General features: G+C 42.8%; 2 protein-coding genes across 4 annotated transcripts; both read right to left on the reverse strand.

Moving 5' to 3' along the window:
* Positions 1-1,596: 1,596 nt before the first annotated feature.
* Positions 1,597-4,992, reverse strand: LOC139412042 (uncharacterized). The gene is made up of 2 exons (XM_071158830.1): positions 4,792-4,992; positions 1,597-2,847 (listed from the first exon to the last, which is right to left on the reverse strand). Exon 2 carries the CDS (start codon positions 2,842-2,844, stop codon positions 2,266-2,268), a length of 579 nt encoding a protein of 192 aa, XP_071014931.1. The 5' UTR covers positions 2,845-2,847; positions 4,792-4,992; the 3' UTR covers positions 1,597-2,265.
* Positions 4,993-5,422: 430 nt separating this feature from the next.
* Positions 5,423-21,442, reverse strand: LOC139411048 (ras association domain-containing protein 2-like). 3 transcript variants are annotated; one of them, XM_071156840.1, is made up of 10 exons: positions 21,183-21,442; positions 10,565-10,638; positions 10,272-10,347; positions 9,985-10,136; positions 8,930-9,024; positions 8,600-8,742; positions 8,277-8,430; positions 7,898-8,019; positions 7,311-7,408; positions 5,423-7,147 (listed from the first exon to the last, which is right to left on the reverse strand). In XM_071156840.1, exons 2-10 carry the CDS (start codon positions 10,615-10,617, stop codon positions 7,078-7,080), a joined length of 963 nt encoding a protein of 320 aa, XP_071012941.1. In that variant the 5' UTR covers positions 10,618-10,638; positions 21,183-21,442; the 3' UTR covers positions 5,423-7,077. The 3 variants fall into 3 exon arrangements, with proteins under 3 accessions (XP_071012941.1, XP_071012942.1, XP_071012943.1); XM_071156841.1 differs by lacking the exon at positions 21,183-21,442 and adding an exon at positions 13,140-13,402; XM_071156842.1 differs by lacking the exon at positions 21,183-21,442 and adding an exon at positions 13,245-13,558 and having other exon boundaries at positions 5,426-7,147.
* Positions 21,443-21,684: the final 242 nt, after the last annotated feature.

The following is a 21,684-nucleotide window of genomic DNA, read 5'->3' on the forward strand; positions in this document are numbered from 1 at the left end:
TTAAGCCGTCTTTTATAACATATTTTATGCTGTGTGAAGGCGGCTATATTTGGACAAATCTAACATAGTTTCCAACGAAAAACATATCTATTTCTGTACTAAAAGGCTGACCTCAGAGAATCAGGAACGTTATTAGTTGTATCTGTAGGATACGTTGTCAAATCATTTTCTCTTTTTGTTTGATCAATCAGTAGCATTGGACATAATACAGAAACAGAATGACTATTGTTGCTAGGCCTTCATCTCTTGTAATGGACCATGGGAATATATCCATAACAACCACAGCCTGCACACTGCATGGTGTTGCTAGGTAGCCTAGAACTTGCTCCTGAAATGAAGCGTGACTATTAAATGTGAAAGGTAGAGAAAGAAGGAGAGGGGGAGTGAGGGAAAACTAGAAAAGAAGTGAGAGGAAACAGTGAATGCCCTTATCTGCATAGATTAGGATGCCTGAACATTCCGGCTACAAGTCAAGCAGAAGCTATTTATCTTGCTCTCTCGTTCTAAGAAAATACATTTGAGAAAAGTTCTCTCTATATTTATTTTATATGATCATGATCAACATAATTAATACGTCAATAAATAGCAAGATACTGCTCCTCCAGTTAGCTCAATTAGGGCAGTAGGAAGTCGCAACTTGTAGGTCTACCATACATAATTGCATGAGTGAGACAGACTTGTTAGGAGGATTATTTCCATAATGGAACAGACATTTGGGGTTAATTTAACGGGTAACCAGTATTCTTCCAGTTCTCTCATGTCTCCACCTGCTGATGAAGTGACTGTATTACAGCCTGACAGCCAGGAGACCCACAGTAATATAATTGATCTCACAGTGAGGGTGTTTAGTCATAGGACATCCTATTTATTATTGAGTGCTGACCAACATACCTGGCGCACGTCAACATTTGTGTCACAACAATAGCATTACAGCCTAATGATCTTGGCTAAGACTGAAACCACTTACCATAGCTATGAATAACTCCACTGTGTGAGTCAGGTTCCTAATCTTAAATTTGAATTGAGATCCACTTCAATGAATGGCCTATATACAGCCATTCACAAAATCCCCAAAACAGATTTCACATTCTAGAATCCAAAATGTCTACTAGAACTATGCTCGATTGACTGGTGATTGTTGCACAGGTACTGAAGTGACTGCATGTTTTTGTCTGGTCTCAAAAGCCTAATTTAAATAGGACTACTATCTGAACCGTCACCTTCTCATTTCGTGATCTAAGGATAGTTGTGCTTTTTACACATGATTATGGTCAATATCATGAATGGATACACGCATCTCTGTCTCCCATGTTTTTATTGGAGTAACCCGAAAGGAAAACTACATCAGATTCATCAAATGACACCAACACAGAACATGGAACTAGTTATTGTGTATTATACTTAAGCAACAAGGCACAAAAGGTTACGGTATACGACCAATATATCACGGCTAAGGGCAGTTTTGGAGTGCCTGAATACAGCCCTTTGGTATATTGGCCATATTCCACAAACCCCCCGAGGTGCCTTATTGCTATTATAAACTGGTTACCAACGTAATTAGACCAGTAAAAAGTATTTTTTTTGTCAGCATTCAGCCAATCAGCATTCAGCTCGAACCACCTGGTTCATAATGGTGTTAATACACTCCACTCACCCAAAATCACATCCTTTTCAATAAAGTAAGAAAAGTAATGGACACAAAATATAATTAATAGATTTGAACAATATACAGCATTTACAAATCCACATCCAAAAGCTGCCAGTATTCTACTAAGGGTTGAAATCAGTGAAACATGAGTTATAGCGTGAGTCTTTCAAGTAAACTGTTACTGCAGCATGGCAATATTAAACTGTTGATAACAACCATGGTAAAGAGAAGTAAATCATGTACTACTGCTTCATGGAGGTAGTGAGTGCTTGACCGGAAGGTCATCTATCACACACCAGATATTTTATGTTGTGTAACGTCTCATGAAAAGAAAAAGTAATTTTTTTTGTGTGCAATCAGTTGACAAAGAATCCACATCAGAGTCTTTCTGCATCAGGGATCTATATAGGAAGTGTATTTGTCCCACTACACCTGTCAGTCAAAACAGATGGAACTGTGATCTCATTGTCAACGAGGTCATGGTTTGCGACTCAATGCCCAAGGTCTTGATCTGGATCTTGGTCAGAGCCTAGTTTTGGTTTGGGTCTCTAGAGCCTTTATATGGTCTTGGTCTGGAGAGCTTTAGTCGTGACTCCATCCAAATCTTCACTCCATCTCTACATCACTCCCACCCAGTGCCCCATCACCAATGACATTAGTGACCCGATGATGACGATGATGCTGTTATAGATGGGCCCACTGGATGCTCCATAGTAGTACCCCATATCCCCAGAGCCCTCTGGACCATCATAGCCACCAGGCCTGGGGCCATACCCTCCAGCTCTGGGGTACCCCCCATAGCCTCCTCCATAGCCTCCATAACCACCTCCATAACCTCCTCCATAACCCCCATATCCTCCTCCGTAGCCAGGACGACTCAACGCACTGCCCAGCATTGCTCCCCCCACGGCACCAGCAGCAGCAGCCCCTGCCATCTTCCCCGCACTGGAGCCGCCACTCTGGGCAGGCATTGGTCGGTATGCCTGTCCACTCGAGGATGGCATTGGTCGGTATCCCGTGCCTCCACCTTGACGAGGGTAACCCCCACGGCTACTACCGCCCCACCCCCCACCGAAGCCCCCACTACGACCGAAGCCCCCACCACGGCGAGCCTCTGAGGTGGGGCAGACGGTTGCTAGGAGCAACAGGCAGGTTGCCACAGTGAGGAGAAGTCTCCGTTGGCCAACAATCCTCATTCTCTGTGAAAACAAGATCATGAACAGTTTGTGATTGATGAGAATATCCCACATTTCCACACGAGCGCTGGGTCATTATCAAGACAAGAACAAGACATGATCATGACTGTGTGTGTATGAAGTGGGATAACCCTACGAGCTAATCTAGTGTCAGTTAGGATTTAAACCACCTGTGGGTTAACTGGGTTGATTGACAAGGGAAAGCTGATCCAGATCTGTGTTTAGTGTCAGCTGCAAGCCTTAAGACCCACACAGTGATGTAATGCCTGCATTCATCAGCAAGTCTGGACAGTCTGTCCAGTGATTAGTACAGTGGAACATAACATACACACACACACACACACACACACACACGTTTGAGTATGGTAGAACACAACGTACACACACACTAACGCACTAACGTTTTCGTCACTGCAGGCTTTGAGAATGTGCTAAGTAAAGGTTATTTTTACGCTAGAGACAAATTAAGAGCAGGGCAGAGTGAGCTGCGGCTGCTAATCCAGCTTTGACAGAAGAGTGTTACACGAGCTGTGAGAAGTCAACACACAATAGCATAGATAAGATCTAACAACTCAACATAGGATTTAAGTCTTCAGTGGATTGACAAGTCAGTATATAAACTCAGGTTGGTACGAACTCTGGTTCTAGTCTAGTATGAAAAACAACGAGGGGATTGAAGGGAAAGTTTCTACTGTCAACATTTTTTCTCTTAACTCTTTTTTGATGACAATAGATGACAATAGTCCTTGTCAATCCCCTTTTTTTGTGTTTCAAAACCCAAGAGATACATGTTCTACTTGGTCAGGAGATGACCACTAGACCAATGCCATAACAGATTAACTTCACAAGTACCATGTTACTACATCTCAATAATGGTCATATGGTTTTTACCTCCATAATCTCTCTCATTTCTCTACCTCTCATCTCTCTGTGCATCTCTCTCCTCTGTCTCAGTCGCTCTTACTCAGACCTCTTTACCACTAATCTGTCCTCCCTAAGATTGTTTGTCTGTCCTCCTCTCTGTCCTCCTCTCTCCCCATCATCATCACACAGCATTACAGTGTAATCTGTGTCCTTGGCGCCAAGACTATCCTTATCCCTGAACCTTTTGTCTGTAGATAAATCCAACACAGTAGCGTTCCAGTTTCCAAGATTACCTACATTGTTCATTAGAGGTCAGTGGAGGCTGGTGAGAAGGGCCATAGGAGGATGGGCTCATTGTAATGGCTGGGATGGAATTAATGGAACAGTATCAAACATATAGAAACCACATGTTTAAGCCCAACCTCCTATAGCTCCACCCACCAGCCTCCACTGGTAGATATTATTTCAGAAAATGGAGAGTTCTATAACTTCCCTCCTGGTTCATTCAGAAAACAGAGAGTTCTAGAACACCCCTCCTGGTTCATACAGAACACGGAGATCTATAACTTCCCTCCGGGTTCATTCAGAATACAGAGTTCTTGAAAGTTGTAAATGTAATCCTTTTTCATTCAAAAAAATAGAGAATTATTTTCTAAAATATTGCTCATACTTCACTAATTGTATGAGTTTGGACGGATGTTAATAGTTTGTCTTTAGCCTCTTAATGATCCAATTCTGATTGTTTACTAACTTGATCTGGGCAGCTCTTACATAGCTTTTGGTAACTGTTTAGGCATGGTGTAAATGTCTATGTAAAACTCTTTAGACTAACATTTGACCACTATAGAATTAGTTATACAGGATACAACTGGGTCAAACATTGGCAAATAACACTATTGACACACGTGATGTACCTGCATTAATGCATCTTGGTATTTGTATTTTCCAAATCCCAGATAACAGTTACAGGATGCTACATCATCAATAACACAGATTTAAAAATCTATAGAAATGACAGAAGGATAACAATAATGTACATTTGACTGCAAAGCTAAAAGCAGTAGTGAGAGTTGAAACTCTTACCTGTAGAAGTTGACAAAGAGCTGAGGAAAATCACAGATGTGTCAAGAGGATGTCCGTTGCTTGTTCTGTTGTCCTTTTGGCTCTCTCCTTAGTGTGTGTGATCGTCAGTGATTCCTGTGACTGTCTGGGAGAGAGAGAGTGTGGGACGGGTCTCTTCAACCTCCAAATGGTCTCAGCCAGGTAGAGAGGGGATCTATCTCTGACCTCCTCATTGGCTGAGCAGGATAAACAAATGATGCTCATCCCTGCTAACACTGTAGTGTTACAGTAAGCCCATGCCCCAACAACACAGAAACACCTGCAAACTTATCAGTACACTTAGCCAAAGAGAACCTGTGTGTGTGTTTCAGCCCCTAACCCACCAACAGAGTAGAAACTCAAATAATGACCTGTGCGTTTTTAGCCTGCAGTTACTGTAAGCCTCCTAGCCTACCAAAACATACAGCAATAATACAGAGTAATATCATACAGCTTTGTATTAAGTATTAAGTAAGTATTATACAACCAAGATAATGTGGTTTCTACCCACAGACCCAAAAAGGCTAGACAGTACAGACCAAATAAATAATCATTATTGTAAAAATGTCTAAATAGTGGCATGTGCCTTTGAAGAGAGAGTCAGAATGCAACATTAAAACAGCTAAAATATTTTATTATGAAATAAATGGTGTCAGTCTTGAAAGAGCCATAGAAATTGAAAGGACAGACATACATGCACACACACACACGCTCTCTCACACACACACACACACACACACACACACACACACACACACACACACACACACACACACACTCGCTCACACACAATATACAGCAACCTTTTAAAAGCTGAGGGTAGATATAGGTGTAATAGAATTGTTGTACCACATCTCAAAGTACTGTATACAGTCATACACATGCACATAGTCACACAGATCAATATCTACCAGGAAAGTAAGTACTGCTTCAGAAATGTGCGTGCACACACACAACCTAACACACACAAAACATTCCCTCGTTTGAGCTATTGTAGTTGATTCATCATTCATTCACAATCTTAAGGAACTCTGGTCCTCTCTATGTTTTGTGCTTCAGTCTCTAGCTATGCTAGTAGAGCAGACACACCGGTCATATCACACTATACTACACTATGTGATTATAACCCTGGCATAACCCTGGTATGGGGTGGCAGGTAGCCTAGTGGTTAGAGCATTGGTCCAGTAACTGAAAGGTTGCTGGATCGAATCCCCGAGCTGACAAGATAAAAAATCCGTCGTTCTACCCCTGAACAAGGCAGTTCCCCGGTAGGCTGTCATTGTAAATAAGAATTAGTTCTTAACTAACTTGCCTAGTTAAATAAAGGTAAGAAAAAAATAACACACAGGTAGCAGAAATAGATGTTTTTTCCATTCCACTAGAATTGGTTAGGAGACAGTTTTAGATGAACTGTGGCAAGAACAGTCATGAAGTTACATTACAGTTCCTCCCTCTGTAGAGCTGATCATGGAGATAGTACTGTACCACACTTGTGTGACAGGCATGTTTCAACACCACATACTGTCACAGGACAGGAGTCATTCAACCCCCCTTACCGACTGACTGGGTGGGTGAGAATCTCATCTAGTGTGGGATGCCACTCTTGAGTCTAAGGCAGGTTCTGGTTTGGAGAGGGAGACAATCAGTTATCTGCAGGTGGCAAAATGGGGCTTTGGCCAAAAATAGAAAATAGAAATATGCAAGGAGAGAGAGGTAGGGAGAATAATGGATGGAAAGAGAGAGATATATCTAACTCAGTAGAACTAAGAAAGAGATGTAGATGTGCTTTAGGTTATTTTGCATCGGAGTGGTATAGGACATGGGACAGTCTAAAATGCCCCATACAGACCCACAAGAGAAAAGTGCCAAACCTTACCTTCATTATTAACCATTATTATTGCTGATATGGATACAGTTAATATGCAGATATCACGACAGAGAGGCAGGTGTGTCAGAGAGGGATTGGGACAGCAAGGAGGATATGTACTGTTTGTTCTTGGTATGGACGGAAAGAGCAGACATCATGTTTCATAATGACCCCAACCTCAACTGAGGAAGTTACCACACACAACCCAGCTCACAGAATTAGTACACTGTCCCTATAGAGGTCTTGGAAGAGATTAAAGCGAGGTTAGAATGGATGCCTCTCCCCGGGGTGGTTCAGGGTCACTCCTGTTTGGGGCTTGGGACGGCATCTGGGGTTGGGAGGGGTAGCTAAGGAGGTCAGGGAGATTTTGGGAAGATCTGGTGGTCCCTCCCTAGACCGGGTCACATACAGGCAGTCCCCTCAGGAAGACAACGCAGCTGCTTCTCAATGATACACCGCAGAAATGTATACCTACAGATAGAGAGAGAGAGCGAGAGCAAGTAAGAGAGCGAGAGCAAGTAAGAGAGAAAGAGAGAGAGAGAGAGAGAGAAGAGAATGAGACATAAATACACAGTACATGACACCATAAACACAGCCGTTCAGGGGAGGTAGGTAGATGTTGCCGGCACCTCACCTGCTCCTGAGTTTCTGCACCTCCCGGTCCTCTTCCTCCTTCAGCTTGGTGATGAAACTCTGCAGCACTGGCATCTCAAACTTAATATACTGCGCCACCTGGTTGGGAGGAGGAAGAAATGCAATTACAAACACAGACTTGGCCTGAACCCTCAACTATTACAAAGTCACAATACTGTAATAATAACAATTACATAAAGGATGTCATACAGTCACAATAGCTTATTTCAGTTTATGGGCAGTGAGTTCACACTGTCAAGCCGGTGGCAAGTCATTGTTGAGGACAACTAATTGGCTTGGCTTGCAGACCCCTAAGCTGCTTAACTTACGGTAAGTAAATTATGGTTTTGGTTTGACTCTGGACTGTGTTATGGTAAAAGGTCTATGTAAATTCTAGTCTAGTGCATAAATAGCCCACTGCAGGTTATATTGAACTGAGCCCGTTTGTAATAGATAAGGGGACATACAGAATATTCCATTCTGAGGAGGTGATTAAGCTTGTGTACTAAGAAGTGGGGAATGATTTAGCAGTTACACAGTGGTATGTAGACGAGGAATGATTTGGCAGTTATACATTAGCAGTCTTACATCATAGGTGACTTCCTCGCCCAGGTCCTGCTCCATTAGGAAGATTCTGCTGACCTGTTCACACGGACCCTGAAGCACACGCAGCACCAGGGGGTAGTCACTGCGCTTCAGCTTTGCACGCTCTGAAAGAAGAAACATTGTCAAACTTTCACTGCATTACAACGGGTGTGCTTAAGTTACGCTAGTAGATTGCCATGCTTTGCCACAGAGCTGCAGCACTCTCATACCCGCGCACACGCCCACAAAAACAGTTAATAATGCATACTCTACTCTAGGATAAACACAGACATTGCTCACATTGACCCTGTGAAAGTGAGAACGTGATTCAGCTTCACACTCTGTGACAGACACAGAACCACACGACACGACACTCACTCACCCCCGCTGGTGTGTACAAGGTACAGCGCAAAGTCATCTGGGCTGTTCTCAATCTTGAACTTGTTAAGTAGCACTCGTAGCACCTGGGGCGTGGTCATACAACTGTTGATCCGCACGTTAGTAACTGAACCATACGCTGGAGTGAAGACTGCAGTCTAAAGGGGCGATGGGGGAAGCACAATTATGAGAAGGGGAGAGGAATGAGAGAGAGAGAGAGAGAGAGAGAGAGAGAGAAAATGAATTTATTTGTCGTATTATGTTGTCGTTGTAGTAGTGTGTAGCTGCAGTATTATGGTGTGTGTGTGTGTGTGTGCGCATGGGTACCTTGTAATTGTAGAAGTGTCCATTGATGGAGAAACGGTGTCGTCGTATCCTCCTCTGGTCGCTAGGCGACCGGCGCTGGGCCTTCCTCAGAAACCCGGCATCGCTCTTCGTCCTCAGCAGCTGGGCGGAGCGCTCATATTCCTCTGTCCAACCAGAGCATAGAGATAGGAGAAAGGGGAGGAGTCAGACAATCACGTTCCTATGAATGTCACAGAATGTTCTAAAAATGTATTGTGTTGAACAGACATGGCTATCTAATGTAGGATAAATAATTGAGTTATCCATAATAACATGCTGAAGGTTTTCAGACTAGTCTTCTATAAGATCCACCTTCTTCCTCATCCGCCTTCACAATACTGTCCTCGGATTGGCTCTTGTGCTCTGTCACTTCTATGTTGGGCAGGGTCTGCTGGGTACCTTCATTGCTATTGACATAGAGAAAACAGGAATATTCCCATATTTAATAGCTTGACATTATTTATGACACATTATCTTCTCTTAAAAGTTGTTCTACATCAAAGTGTAAATGAGACGGGTAGAGGAACAGTGAAATATGGTCTCTATGTAATCATTAGTGCCTGTCACTTATCCAGAATTTATTCACATGACTTGAATAAAATATTTCAGTTCAAATCCAATTTTATTTGTCACATACAAGTGTTTAGCAGATGCTATTGCGGGTGTAGCGAAATGCTTGTAACGAGTTGTTGTGTATATTACATTTGTTTTATTTAAGGACTTTATTATTATTTTATCTCTATAGAGCTGCTGCCTATCCTGTCTGACAAAATCCCTTACTAGTTCCTCAAAGTAAATAAGGTATACTTTTACGACTGAATACCAACTATCAATCACTTAGATCACTTAGAGTTTCAGGTAGAGATACCTTGCGAACAACTGCTCTCTATCCCTCGATTGTGCATTCTTCTGTCTCTTATGTACAGTAGCAAGCATAAAAGAAACAGGCATGCAATGGATTGTGGTCATGCTAGTTAATTAGCAGGTTGTCTGTGCTAAACTACTCAGAACTTTGGTCTGTTGGAAACTACAACTCCCTACTACATTGCACAGTTCAGGCTGGATCTGATTTATCTCTAGAGAAACTGCAATGTGCGCATTGAGCTCACAGAAAAAAAACTAACTAAATGGAATTCAAATAACAGAAAGGTTGGTTCATCGCTCAGCACTACTGACCGGAGACAATATGTGTGGTCAAAGTAAACTAAAAAACCTATCTCTAGGTCGCCGTAACCGACCCTGGTTATAATAAAGAGATATCAATATGGCCATGGTATCAGGACATACTGTATTAACAAAAAGATACACCCCTACGTAGTACGTTTCTATATGTTGCCTTGGTATGGTAACCAGAGCTCACTCCCTACCTCTGATTATCCAGGGCACAGCCGGAGTGCCAGGATGTAGACGAGGGGGGAGGTCTGATTCGCTCGTGATCGTCCTGCATCTGCAATCTGATAGGCCGACGCAGGCCCCAGGAGATATTCAGCAAGCCCTCCACGATCAGCTCCCCTTCCTCCTGTAGAGACAGAGTTACCATAATCAATAAACACACACACAGACAGTTATTACCCCTTTGGGGCAGGGTGAATTATTGAACAGAGTCAGTTTGGGGTAAATTATACAGTAATATGAGAGAGAGAGACGCACGCACCTCTCTGTGTCTCAACTGCAGGTTATGTCCTTCATAATAGAGGTTGTAGGTTTTGAGGTGGGACAGGACTGTTGCCCTGAAGACAGAAGTACATTATTCTTGACAACAATTTATTACTTTACATACATTTTAATATTATATTTTTTGTTATTACTACACACGCCGGAACACACTCTGTGTGTGTGTGTGTGTGTGTGTGTGTGTGTGTGTGTGTGTGTGTGTGTGTGTGTGTGTGTGTGTGTGTGAGAGAGTGTGTATGTGTGAGAGAGTGTGTGAGTGTGTGTATGGCATACTTGCTGATGAACTTGTTGTCTCCAATCTGAACCCCATCCTGCATGTTATCCATTCTCAGTCAGCATGAGAGGAGCTAGAGAAAGTGTGAGAGAGAGAAAGAGAGAAATTGTGATCAGATGCTTTTAAACATTAATGTGGATAGATACTGAAGACCAATAGATGGAGACTGAAGTTAAAGCTTGGTCGCAAATGGGTCTTCCAAATGGACAATGACCCAAAGCATACTTCCAAAGTTGTGGCAAAATGGCTTAAGGACAACAGAGTCAAGGTATTTGAGTGGCCATCACAAAGCCCTGACCTCAATCCTATAGAAAATGTGTGGGCAGAACTGAAAAAGCGTGTGCGAGCAAGGAGGCCTACAAACGTTTGACCCAAGTTAAACAATTTAAAGGGAATGCTACCAAAAACTAATTGAGTGAATGTAAACTTCTGACCCACTGACAATGTGATGAAATAAAAGCTGAAATAAATCATTCTCTACTATTATCCTGACATTTCACATTCTTAAAATAAAGTGGTGATCCTAACTGACCTAAGACAGGGAATGTTTACTAGGATTACATTTAAATGTACTTGGCTAAGGTGTATGTAAACTTCCGACTTCAACTGTAGCTAGTTAGCTGCATCTTTTAGCCAGCCAGTTTATATGCAGGGTTAATGTTGTTCTCTCTGCTATGCCAGCTCAGACTAGAGGTCGACCGATTAATCGGAATGGCCGATTAATTAGGGCCGATTTCAAGTTTTCATAACAATCGGAAATCGGTATTTTTGGGGGTGCCGATTTAAAAAAAAATATATATTTTTATACCTTTATTTAACTAGGCAAGTCAGTTAAGAACACGTTCTTATTTTCAAGGACGGCCTAGGAACGGTGGGTTAACTGCCTCGTTCAGGGGCAGAAAGAAAGATTTTCACCTTGTCAGCTCGGGGGATCCAATCTTGCAACCTTACAGTTAATTAGTCCAACGCAATAACGACCCGTCTCTCTCTCGTTGCACTCCACAAGGAGACTGCCTGTTACGCGAATGCAGTAAGCCAAGATAAGTTGCTAGCTCGCATTAAACATATCTTATAAAAAACAATCAATCATAATCACTAGTTAACTACACATGGTTGATATGTTACTAGATATTATCTAGCGTGTCCTGCAATCTGACTGAGCATACAAGTATCTAAGTATCTGACTGAGCGGCGGTAGGCAGAAGCAGGCGCGTAAACATTCATTCAAACAGCATTTTTGTGCGTTTTGCCAGCAGCTCTTCGCTGTGCGTCAAGCATTGCACTGTTTATGACTTCAAGCCTATCAACTACCGAGATGAAGCTGGTTTAACCGAAGTGAAATGGCTAGCTAGTTAGCGTGCGTTAATAGCGTTTCAAACATCACTCGCTCTGAGCCTTCTAGTAGTTGTTCCCCTTGCTCTGCATGGGTAACGCTGCTACGATGGTGGCTGTTGTCGTTGTGTTGCTGGTTTGAGCCCAGGGAGGAGCGAGGAGAGGGACGGAAGCTATACTGTTACACTGGCAATACTAAAGTGCCTATAAGAATATCTAATAGACAAAGGTTAATGAAATACAAATGGTATAGAGGGAAATAGTCCTATAATTCCTATAATAACTACAGCCTAAAACTTCCTACCTGGGAATATTGAAGACTCATGTTAAAAGGAACCACCAGCTTTCATAGGTTCTCATGTTCTGAGCAAGGAACTGAAACGTTAGCTTTCTTACATAGCACATATTGCACTTTTACTTTCTTCTCCATCACTTTGTTCTTGCATTATTTAAAACAAATTGAACATGTTTCATTATTTACTTGAGGCTAAATTGATTTTATTGGTGTACTATATTAAGTTAAAATAAGTGTTCATTCAGTATTGTTGTAATTGTCATTATTACAAATACATTTTTAAAAAATTGTCCGATTAATCGGTATCGGCTTTTTTGGTCCTCCAATAATCGGTATCGGCGTTGACAAATCATAATCGGTTGACCTCTAGCTCAGACCCATGTGATATGGGTCTGTGAGTTTTTATGGCTCCTTTTCCTGGTGTGACTCGACAAACTGTCTCTGTGACACAAGTTTCTGTCAGTGTGAGATGGAGGACACAATCTCTCTCTCTTCCTCTTTTCCTCCTCCTCTCCCATCTGTCTAAAACACACCGCACACAGAAAACCACTAGCACACACGGAAGCTTCCATGGTGACCATCACACAAACAGATGTTAATTTAATATGGCATGCTGCCAGAACCCCCACATGTTTCCTTCCTGCCCAGCTGAAATGGTGTGTGTGTGTTAGGGGGCAGCACAGAAGCTTCCAGATGGACAAGAACAGGTGCATGAATCATTTCAGTTGCACACACAGTGTCTCAGCCTTGTCCCAGGTACCAGCAAGCTAAGTTCCTCCTCCTTGAAAGACCTCTTAAATCACTGCCATTAGCACATACACTCTAACCCACACTGTTATGCTACCCAGTGTATCTTGCTACAACTACTGTGGCAGGCTACCTCACTATTTCATTGCTGAAATAGTGTGTTTTTGTGTGCGTGTGTAGAAGGCCGCTGTGTGGCTTACCGTGCTAAGATCTGTATGATGCTGGTAGGCCAGGAAAGAGAGAGATACGCTAGCTGCACAAACACACAATAAGTTAGTCCTCAGGGTCCAGTCAGAGGAGTTTACCTGAAGGCAGCCAGGCAGGAGCCCAATGAAGCTACTGTGTCCTTTCTGTGGAGGAGAGAGAGAGTTCAGCACTAAGTGTGGCTCTTCAGAGTCTGTCTCAGTGGCTGTGTACCCAGGGTAGATGACCCAGTGCCTCAGTCTAAGGCTTCAGTGTGTTTGTAAGAGAAAGGGGAGAGGCGATGGAGAGAGCACCAGAGAGTGGCGGTTGAAGGGGCTAGTTAAAAGGAAGCGCTCCCCATCCGCTAATCTCTTCCTCCTTCAGAGCCTCAGTCACAGCGGAAACTGCCGCTGCCGCTCTGACATGAGTGAGACTTCCTCAATTCAAACTACAGACATGAAATATGATATCGCTCTCTCACATACACACACGCATGGAGAAAGGCACCAACACACACACAAAAACACACACAGCTTCTCTCTGAAAGGCTCACACGTACCCCCATATACAGACAGAGAGGAATTGAGAGGTACGAAGCAGCAGACAACAACCACACCCACAGCATACCTCAGGTGTCCAGCCAACACCTCACAACCATAAACATTGTGACCATATGAAAAATGTAATACCAATCAACCCACACACCATGCAGCATTATCAATATTTCAGCACCTACATTAGGCCCTGTCAGGCACCACTGAACAACACAATAGGAGACATTAGCTTTTAAAGGTCCAATGCTGCTATTTTTATCTCAATATCAAATCATTTCTGGGTAATAATTAAGTACCTTACTGTGACTGTTTTAAATAACAAAAAATTAAAAACAAACTAAAATAGCTTCTTAGCAAAGAGCAATTTCTCAAGCAATAATTTAGCTAGGACTGTCTGGAGTGGTGTGAGTGGGAAGGGGAAAATTGAAAACTAGCTGTTATTGGGAGAGACGTTTGGAACTCTCTATTAACAAATTTGGAACTCTCTATTAACCAGGCAGGCCAAAACTCCATCCCATCAAAGCAGGCTGAAATGTCAGGCGTTCTTTTCAAATAGCTCATATACTAAAAGGGCATTTTCGTAGTTTTCACAATATTATTCCAAACTCATAGTGTGGAAATATACAATGCCTTCAGAAAATATTCGTACCCTTTGACTTTTTGATGTATTACAGTCTGAATTCAAAATGGATCTGCACACAATACCCCAAAATGACAAAGTGAAAACATGTTTTTAGCCATTTTTGCAAATGCATTCAAAATGAAATACCTAATTTACATAAGTATTCACACCCCTGAGTCAATACATGTTAGAATCACCTTTGGCAGCGATTACAGCTGTGAGTCTTTCTGGGTAAATCTCTAAGAGCTTTGCACACCTGGATTGTACAGTATTTGCACATTATCCCTTCAAGCTCCGTCAAGTTGGATATTGATCATCGCAAAAAATCAATTTCCAAGTCTTGCCATAGATTTTCAAGCTGATTTAAGTCAAAACTGTAACTATGCCACTCAGGAACAGTCAATGTCATCTTGGTAAGCAACTCCAGTGTATATCTGGCCTTATATTTTAGGTTATTGTCCTAAAATACATTTTTGACAGCACTGGGCATTTAATACCAAGACCAGGGATGGGTGGCTGTGGCTCAGTCCTTGAGGGCGGAAGTATGTTGGTCCAAGCCTTCTTGTATGTTGGTATGTTAGGAATAGGAATAGGACCCACTACTGGTATGTTGTTTAAGACTGGACTGTGGCCCAAGAAACCTCTAAAAGGCTTTGGAGTTTAAGACTGGACATGTGGGAACCCCTGGTCTAGCCTGGCAGTTCTACATCAATAATGAAACCTAGATCGAAAATATTGCGTAACTGCATCAGCTACTTTATGTTACATGCATCTGTCCACTAGAGATTAATAATGATTTGTCTACACTGACACACTACTTCTGATCTGTCTCAATTGAGTCTGCTGCTTGCAGAAAACGTACCATGCCTGTTGTTTTGGGGGGAAACGACCGTCCGTATCAGAAAACAGACAAATTGACCCAACATTGACCCAGGCTAGCTCAGCCCATGGCTCTGTGTTCTGTTCTGCATTCCTGCTGGGATGATGGATTTTGGGATAATGTGATCTGTTCTGTCTGGATGGGGCTCCAAAAATAGCCCCCCCGGTCTTCCCCTCCCTCCGCATTCCCTTGAATCCTTCTCTACAACAACCACAGCAACCAAGCCTGTCTCTCTCTCTCCTCCACCCTTAAACAACCACAGCAGCCAAGTCAGCATACCTCTCCTCCTCCACCCCTTACCAACCACAGCAGCCAAGCCTGTCTCTCTCTAGTCTAAGCATTGCTCTCTTTTCCTCCCTCTTTCCGCACAATTATAGTGCCTTCAGAAAGAATTCACACCCCTTGACTTTTTCCACATTTTGTTATGTTACAGCCTGAATTTAAAATTGATTAAATGTAGATGTTTTGTCACTGGCCTACACACAATACCACAATGATAAAGTGGAATTATATTTTTAAAATTGTTACAAATGAATTAGAAATGAAAAGCTGAAATGTCTTGAGTCGATAAGTATTCAACCCCTTTGTTATGGCAAGCCTTAATAAAGTTAAAACGTTTATGGCTTGGGGGCAGTACTTCAACGTCTGGATGAGAAGCATACCCAAAGTAAACTGCCTGTTACTCAGAAGCCCAGAAGCTAGGATATGCATGTAATTGGTAGATTTGGATAGAAACCACTCTAAAGTTTCCAAAACTGTTAAAATAATGTATGTGAGTATAAGAGAACTGATATGGCAGGCAAAAACCTGAGGAAAATTCATCCAGGAAGTGGGATTTTTTGATGCGGGTATTTTCAATTGAATGCCTATAGAGTATGTAATGGGTTAGGACTTAGATTGCCGTTCCTATGGTTTCCACTAGATGTCAGTCTTTAGACATTGTTTCAGGCTTGTTTTCTGAAAAATTAAGAAGAATGAGACCTTTCTGTCAGTGGACTGTAGAATCATGCAGTGCTGGTTTGCGCGTGTGACCGAGTGCTCACCCTTCGTTGTTTTTCCTTTCTATTGAATACGCTATTGTCCGGTTGAAATATAATCGATTATTTAGACAATTGACAACCTGACGATTAATTATAAACATCGTCTGACATGTTTCGACAAACTTTACCGGTACTATTAGGATGTATTCGTCTGCATGTTTTGACCGCCTTTGAGCCAGTGGATTACTGAACAAAACGTGCCAACAAAAACTGAGTTTATGGGATATAAAGAGGGACTTTATCGAACAAAACAAACATTTATTGTGTAGCTGGGACTCTTGTGACTGCAACCATATGAAGATCTTCAAAGGTAAGTGATTAATTTTATTGCTATTTCTGACTTTTGTAATTCCTTTACTTGGTTGTAAAATGTTTGTATGCTTTTGTAAGCGGGGCGCAGTCCTCAGATAATCGCATGGTATGCTTTCTCCGTAAAGCCTTTTTGAAATCTGACAAAGTGGCTGGATTAACAAGAAGTTAATCTTTAAACCGATGTATAACACTTGTATTTTTTATGAATGTTTATTATGACTATTTCTGTATTTTGAATTTGGCGCTCTGCAATTTCACCGGATGTTGTCGAGGTGTGTAGCTAGCGGAACACCTGCACCAGAAAGGTTAAGGAGTAAAAATGTGCACTCACTCTGTGTGCAATAATAATGTTTAACATGATTTTGGAATGACTACCTCATCTCTGTACCTCACACATACAATTATCTGAAAGCCCCTCAGTTGAGCAGTGAATTTCAAAGACAAATTCCACCAAAAAGACCAGGGAGGTTTTCCAATGACTCGCAAAGAAGGGCACTGAATATCCCTTTGAGCATGGTAAAGTTATTAATTACACTTTGGAAGGTACAGGATAGCAGGCAGGCTCAGGGTCAGGTCAGGCAGAGGGGTCAAAGCCGGGAAAAACTAGAAAACAGGAACTAAGACAAGACAGGAGCAAGAGAGAAAATGCTGGTAGGTTTTACGAACAAAACGAACTGGCAACAGACAAACAAGCATAAATACACAGGGGATAACAAGGAAGATATGTGACACCTGAAGGGGGGTGGAGACAAGCACAAAGACAGGTGAAACAGATCAGGGCGTGACAGTACCCCCCCTCCTCAAGGGATGCCACATGGCATCTTGGCTTCAGCGGGTGTAGCCGCGGGTCTATAGCGGCATGCCAGTGCATCTGGCTTGACCTTCTTGGATACTGGTCGGTGCTGCGGAGGTCCTGGTACTCCGCGGGGCTGGTGGAGAGGATTGGCGCAATTTCCAAGCCCCCAGGAAGACGTCCCGGGGTAGGCAGAGCTGATTTCAGGCAATGAGTGTGGCAGGACGGGCTCCAGCCCACGATGTCACCAGTAGCCCAGTCAATAGAGGGATTGTGTCGCTGGAGCCAAGAGAATCCCAATACCAAAGGAACCTGGACTAGCAGGAATTGGATCGTCTCGCTGTGGTTCCCTGACAATCATAGGTTGATGTGTGTGGAATGGTGGGTGACCCGGGCCTACAGAGCACCCGTCCAGCACTCTTAACATCCATGGAAACGGAGAGGGGTTGAGTGGGGATGCCCAGCTCGGACGCCAGGGTAACGTCCATAAGCCTCACATGGGTCCTAGAGTCGATGAGTATCAGGAGAGACTTGGACTGGTCGCCCCACAGCAGGGGGGGTGGAGAGGGGGGCGAGTAAGGAGAGAAGAAAAATTATCTTTAAGACCCAACAGAGTACTCACTCCAACGAATGAGCTAGGTCTCTTGAAGGGACAGGTAGATACAAAAAGTCTGCGTACGAGTTCGGCTGGAGACAGCCTAGCCTTGCTGAGCTGCATCGGCTCGGGAAGAGGTGAATCGGCAGTCTTTGGAAGCTCTTTGTGGAACTCAGGTAAGCTCGGACTCTCTCGGGGACGTAGATGCCGGGGACTTCCGGAGTTCATCAGATACAAGGTGGGATCCCTGAGTGAGTGATTAGGGGGGCAAAGGTACAGGACGGCAGGCAGGCTCAGGTCAGGCAGAGGGATCAAAGCCGGGAAAAACTAGAAAACAGGAACTAAGACGAGACAAGAGCAAGGGGGAAATGCTGGTAGGTTCTACGAACAAAACAAACAGAGAACACAGGTATAAATACACAGGGGTGAATGGGGAAGATGGGCGACACCTGGAGGGGGGTGGAGAGAAGCACAAAGACAGGTGAAAAAGATCAGGGCGTGACAGTATGAATACACCCAGTCACTACAAAGATACAGACGTCCTTCCTAACTCAGTTGCCAGAGAGGAAGGAAACCGCTCAGGGATGTCACCATGAGGCCAATGGTAACTTTAAAACAGTTATAGAGTTTAATGGCTGTGATAGGAGAAAACGGACATGTGTAGTTACTTCACAATCCTAACCTAAATGACAGAGTGAAAAGAAGGAAGCCTGTATAGAATAAACATATTTGAAACCATGCATCCTGTTGCAGCAAGGCACTACAGTAATACTGCAAAAATTAGGCAAAGCAATTCACTTTTTTCCTGAATGTAAAGTGTTATGTTAGGGGCAAATCCAAAACAACACATTACTGAGTACCACTCTCCATATTTTCAAAGATAGTGGTGGCTGCATCATATTATGGGTATGCTTGTAATCGTTAAGGAATGGGGAGTTTGCTTTCCACCAGACACTGGGAGATGAATTCACCTTTCAGCAGGACAATAACCTAAAACACAAGGCCAAATCTACACTGGAGTTGCTTACCAAGAAGACAGTGACTCTTCCTGAGCGACCAAGTGACAGTTTTGACATAAATCTACTTGAAAATCCCTGAAAACTGTTGTCTAGCAATGATCAACACAGAGATTGAATCCAGGTGTGCAAAGCTCTGAGACTTGCCCAGAATGACTCACAGCTGTAATTGCTGCCAAGGGTGCTTCTACAAAGTATTGACTCAGGGGTGTGAGTACTTACGTAAATGAGATATTTCTGTATTTCATTTTCAATACATTTGCTAAAATGTCTAAAAACATGTTTTCACTTTGTCATTATGGAGGTATTGTGTGTAGATGTTTGAAAAATATATATGTAATCCATTTTGAATTCAGTCTGTAACACAACAAAATGTGGAATAAGTCAGGGGGTATGAATACTTTCTCAAGTTCTGTGGCTCCGAGTGCTATCACCGATAATAAGCCATCATTAAAGTGCTCACGTGCCGTTTATCTAAAGGACATTCCAGCACGGCGGGCAGGCAGGTAATTAAGCAGGCTTCAATGCATACGTCTTCAGCAGCAGCCTTCAATAACATAATACAACGTTCACAAATGAATGAACCAGGTGATTCCGCTCAACATAATAGACAAACATAATCTCTAGCGGTCTTTTTTTATGGAGTGCACGTCATAAAAACATTCTATAAAACAAGTTTTCACTTTGTCATTATGAGGTATTGTGTGTAGATGAACATTTTTGTATACCCATTTTGAATTCAGGCTGTAACACAACATGTGGAATAGGTAAAGAGGTATGAATACTTTCTGTAGGAAATAAGCTTTATTGGCATGGAAAGCAGGTATAAATATTGGCAAAGCAGAAGAGTTTTAGATTGCTTTCTACTCCCTCTTCTCTTCCCCCTCTCTCTATCCTATCTTTCGCTCTCTTGCGCTGAACTCCTGGTCTATTGCTTCCTTGTTGTAAAATATCTATTCTCATTAGTGCTGTTGTTTCCCTTTGTTTCCTCTTTATCTAACTTGTTTTCCTCCATCCCTTTTACCATTCTCTCTCTGACTCCACCCCCCATCCCTCCACCTCCCACAGACTGGCACTAATCCACTGACATTAAAACTCCTGACCTCAATTTCCTGACTTCTCTTTCTCCCTCTCTCTCACACACACACACACACACACACACACACACACACACACACACACACACACACACACACACACACACACACACACACACACACACACACACACACGTTTTGATCTCTTGCCCCGTGCCTCTGTCCTCAACTGCTTTAGCCGAAGGGATGAATGCAGGTCCAAATCTCCAGTTCTGTACTCTTCCTGAATTCCTCCCTCTCAACCCCAACTTTGCTCTCCCACTATTGTTCAAATTGTCATAGCAACCCTAAAAACATCTGATGTCTAACAACCAACTCTATCACACAGTGCCAAAGCTTTTGTGTGTGTGTGTTTGTAAATAGACAAGATGCCCCTTCAATCTGGCTCACACCATTATGGTGTCATTAGACAGGAAAAGGTGCAACACTCACCATAAAACATACTTTGTTTTATTAGACAAGTATAAAAGATTGACGTTTCGGCCTTTAATGGCTTTCTTCAGAATCACACCACTATTGTGAAATTGTATATGACCTTAGGAAGCACAGTAGTCTATTAATAATTTAAGGTACAGGCCAATATTATGAATTCCCTCACAACTTTGTGTGGAAAATATGACCACATGCTTGGACATCCATATCTGAGAGGATCAGTCTCTGGGCACTACCACTGGCCAGTGTGTGTGTGAGTTTGTGTGAGAAGAATCTTAAGTAGCCTATCTGATATTGATGTTATGTAATCTGTCCAGACAGACACATAATGTTTTATAGACTAGCCTACTAAACTGTATAGGCAGAGCCCAGATATGGCTTCTAATCGGTTTCATTTCTGTGCAATGACATAATAAAAACTGGAAAAACATGTGAATTTGTTTCCCAGCAAAAGTATCATTTGGTACTAATTGCTGTTACTTGAGGGCTAATAGCATTGCATTATCAATGCAAGAACGTTCATCTCCGATTACTTCTAAACTCTGTTTATGGATCTAAATTAGTCTCACACGCATTCTTGTTCCAGTCACAATTGCTCTAACTGGCGAAACTATAGCCAATATCTATGCAAATACAAATAACAAAGTGTTTGCCTTGTGAGTTTATCGATCGTTAGCGGCATGGCAGACTAATGTCGCTTTAACATATAGCCTACTTACGGACAGAGTTGCTAGTGGTGATTTTCAGGACCTCTTCGGGCTTTAGTTGTTAATGTTTAAAACGATCAACTGGGCTTGGTTCTTCTCTGCCACGCTGGGTTTCGGGTGGGAAAGTCGTTAACCGTAAACCGTGAGTCGCCCAGTCTGTTCGTTCCCTGCTCGGTTCGCCCTACCCGGGCATAGGAAACAATCGGTGCATGCACGCACCGGGGCTTGCATGCGTGGCGTCTGCGCGACGAGAGGAGAACCCCATCTGTTGTAGTGGACCTCTGGCACCGTACCCGGTAACCAATCAGCGCACGATCTGCCGCAGCTTTGTTCGCGCTGACTGCTCACTCTCTGAATAGGTGAATAGAATAGGAGGGTGAATCTTGAAAACAATGCTACCCCCAATTCACATGCATAGGGGCTGATAGATAACTAGACCCACTGCGCATACACAAGGGATAGGCCTACTTAAAGTGAGTTGCAATTTTCATTTTAAAACTGTGTAGGTCAAATT

The sequence above is a fragment of the Oncorhynchus clarkii genome, chromosome 6 (assembly GCF_045791955.1).
Source record: "Oncorhynchus clarkii lewisi isolate Uvic-CL-2024 chromosome 6, UVic_Ocla_1.0, whole genome shotgun sequence".
NCBI classification, from domain to species: domain Eukaryota; kingdom Metazoa; phylum Chordata; class Actinopteri; order Salmoniformes; family Salmonidae; genus Oncorhynchus; species Oncorhynchus clarkii.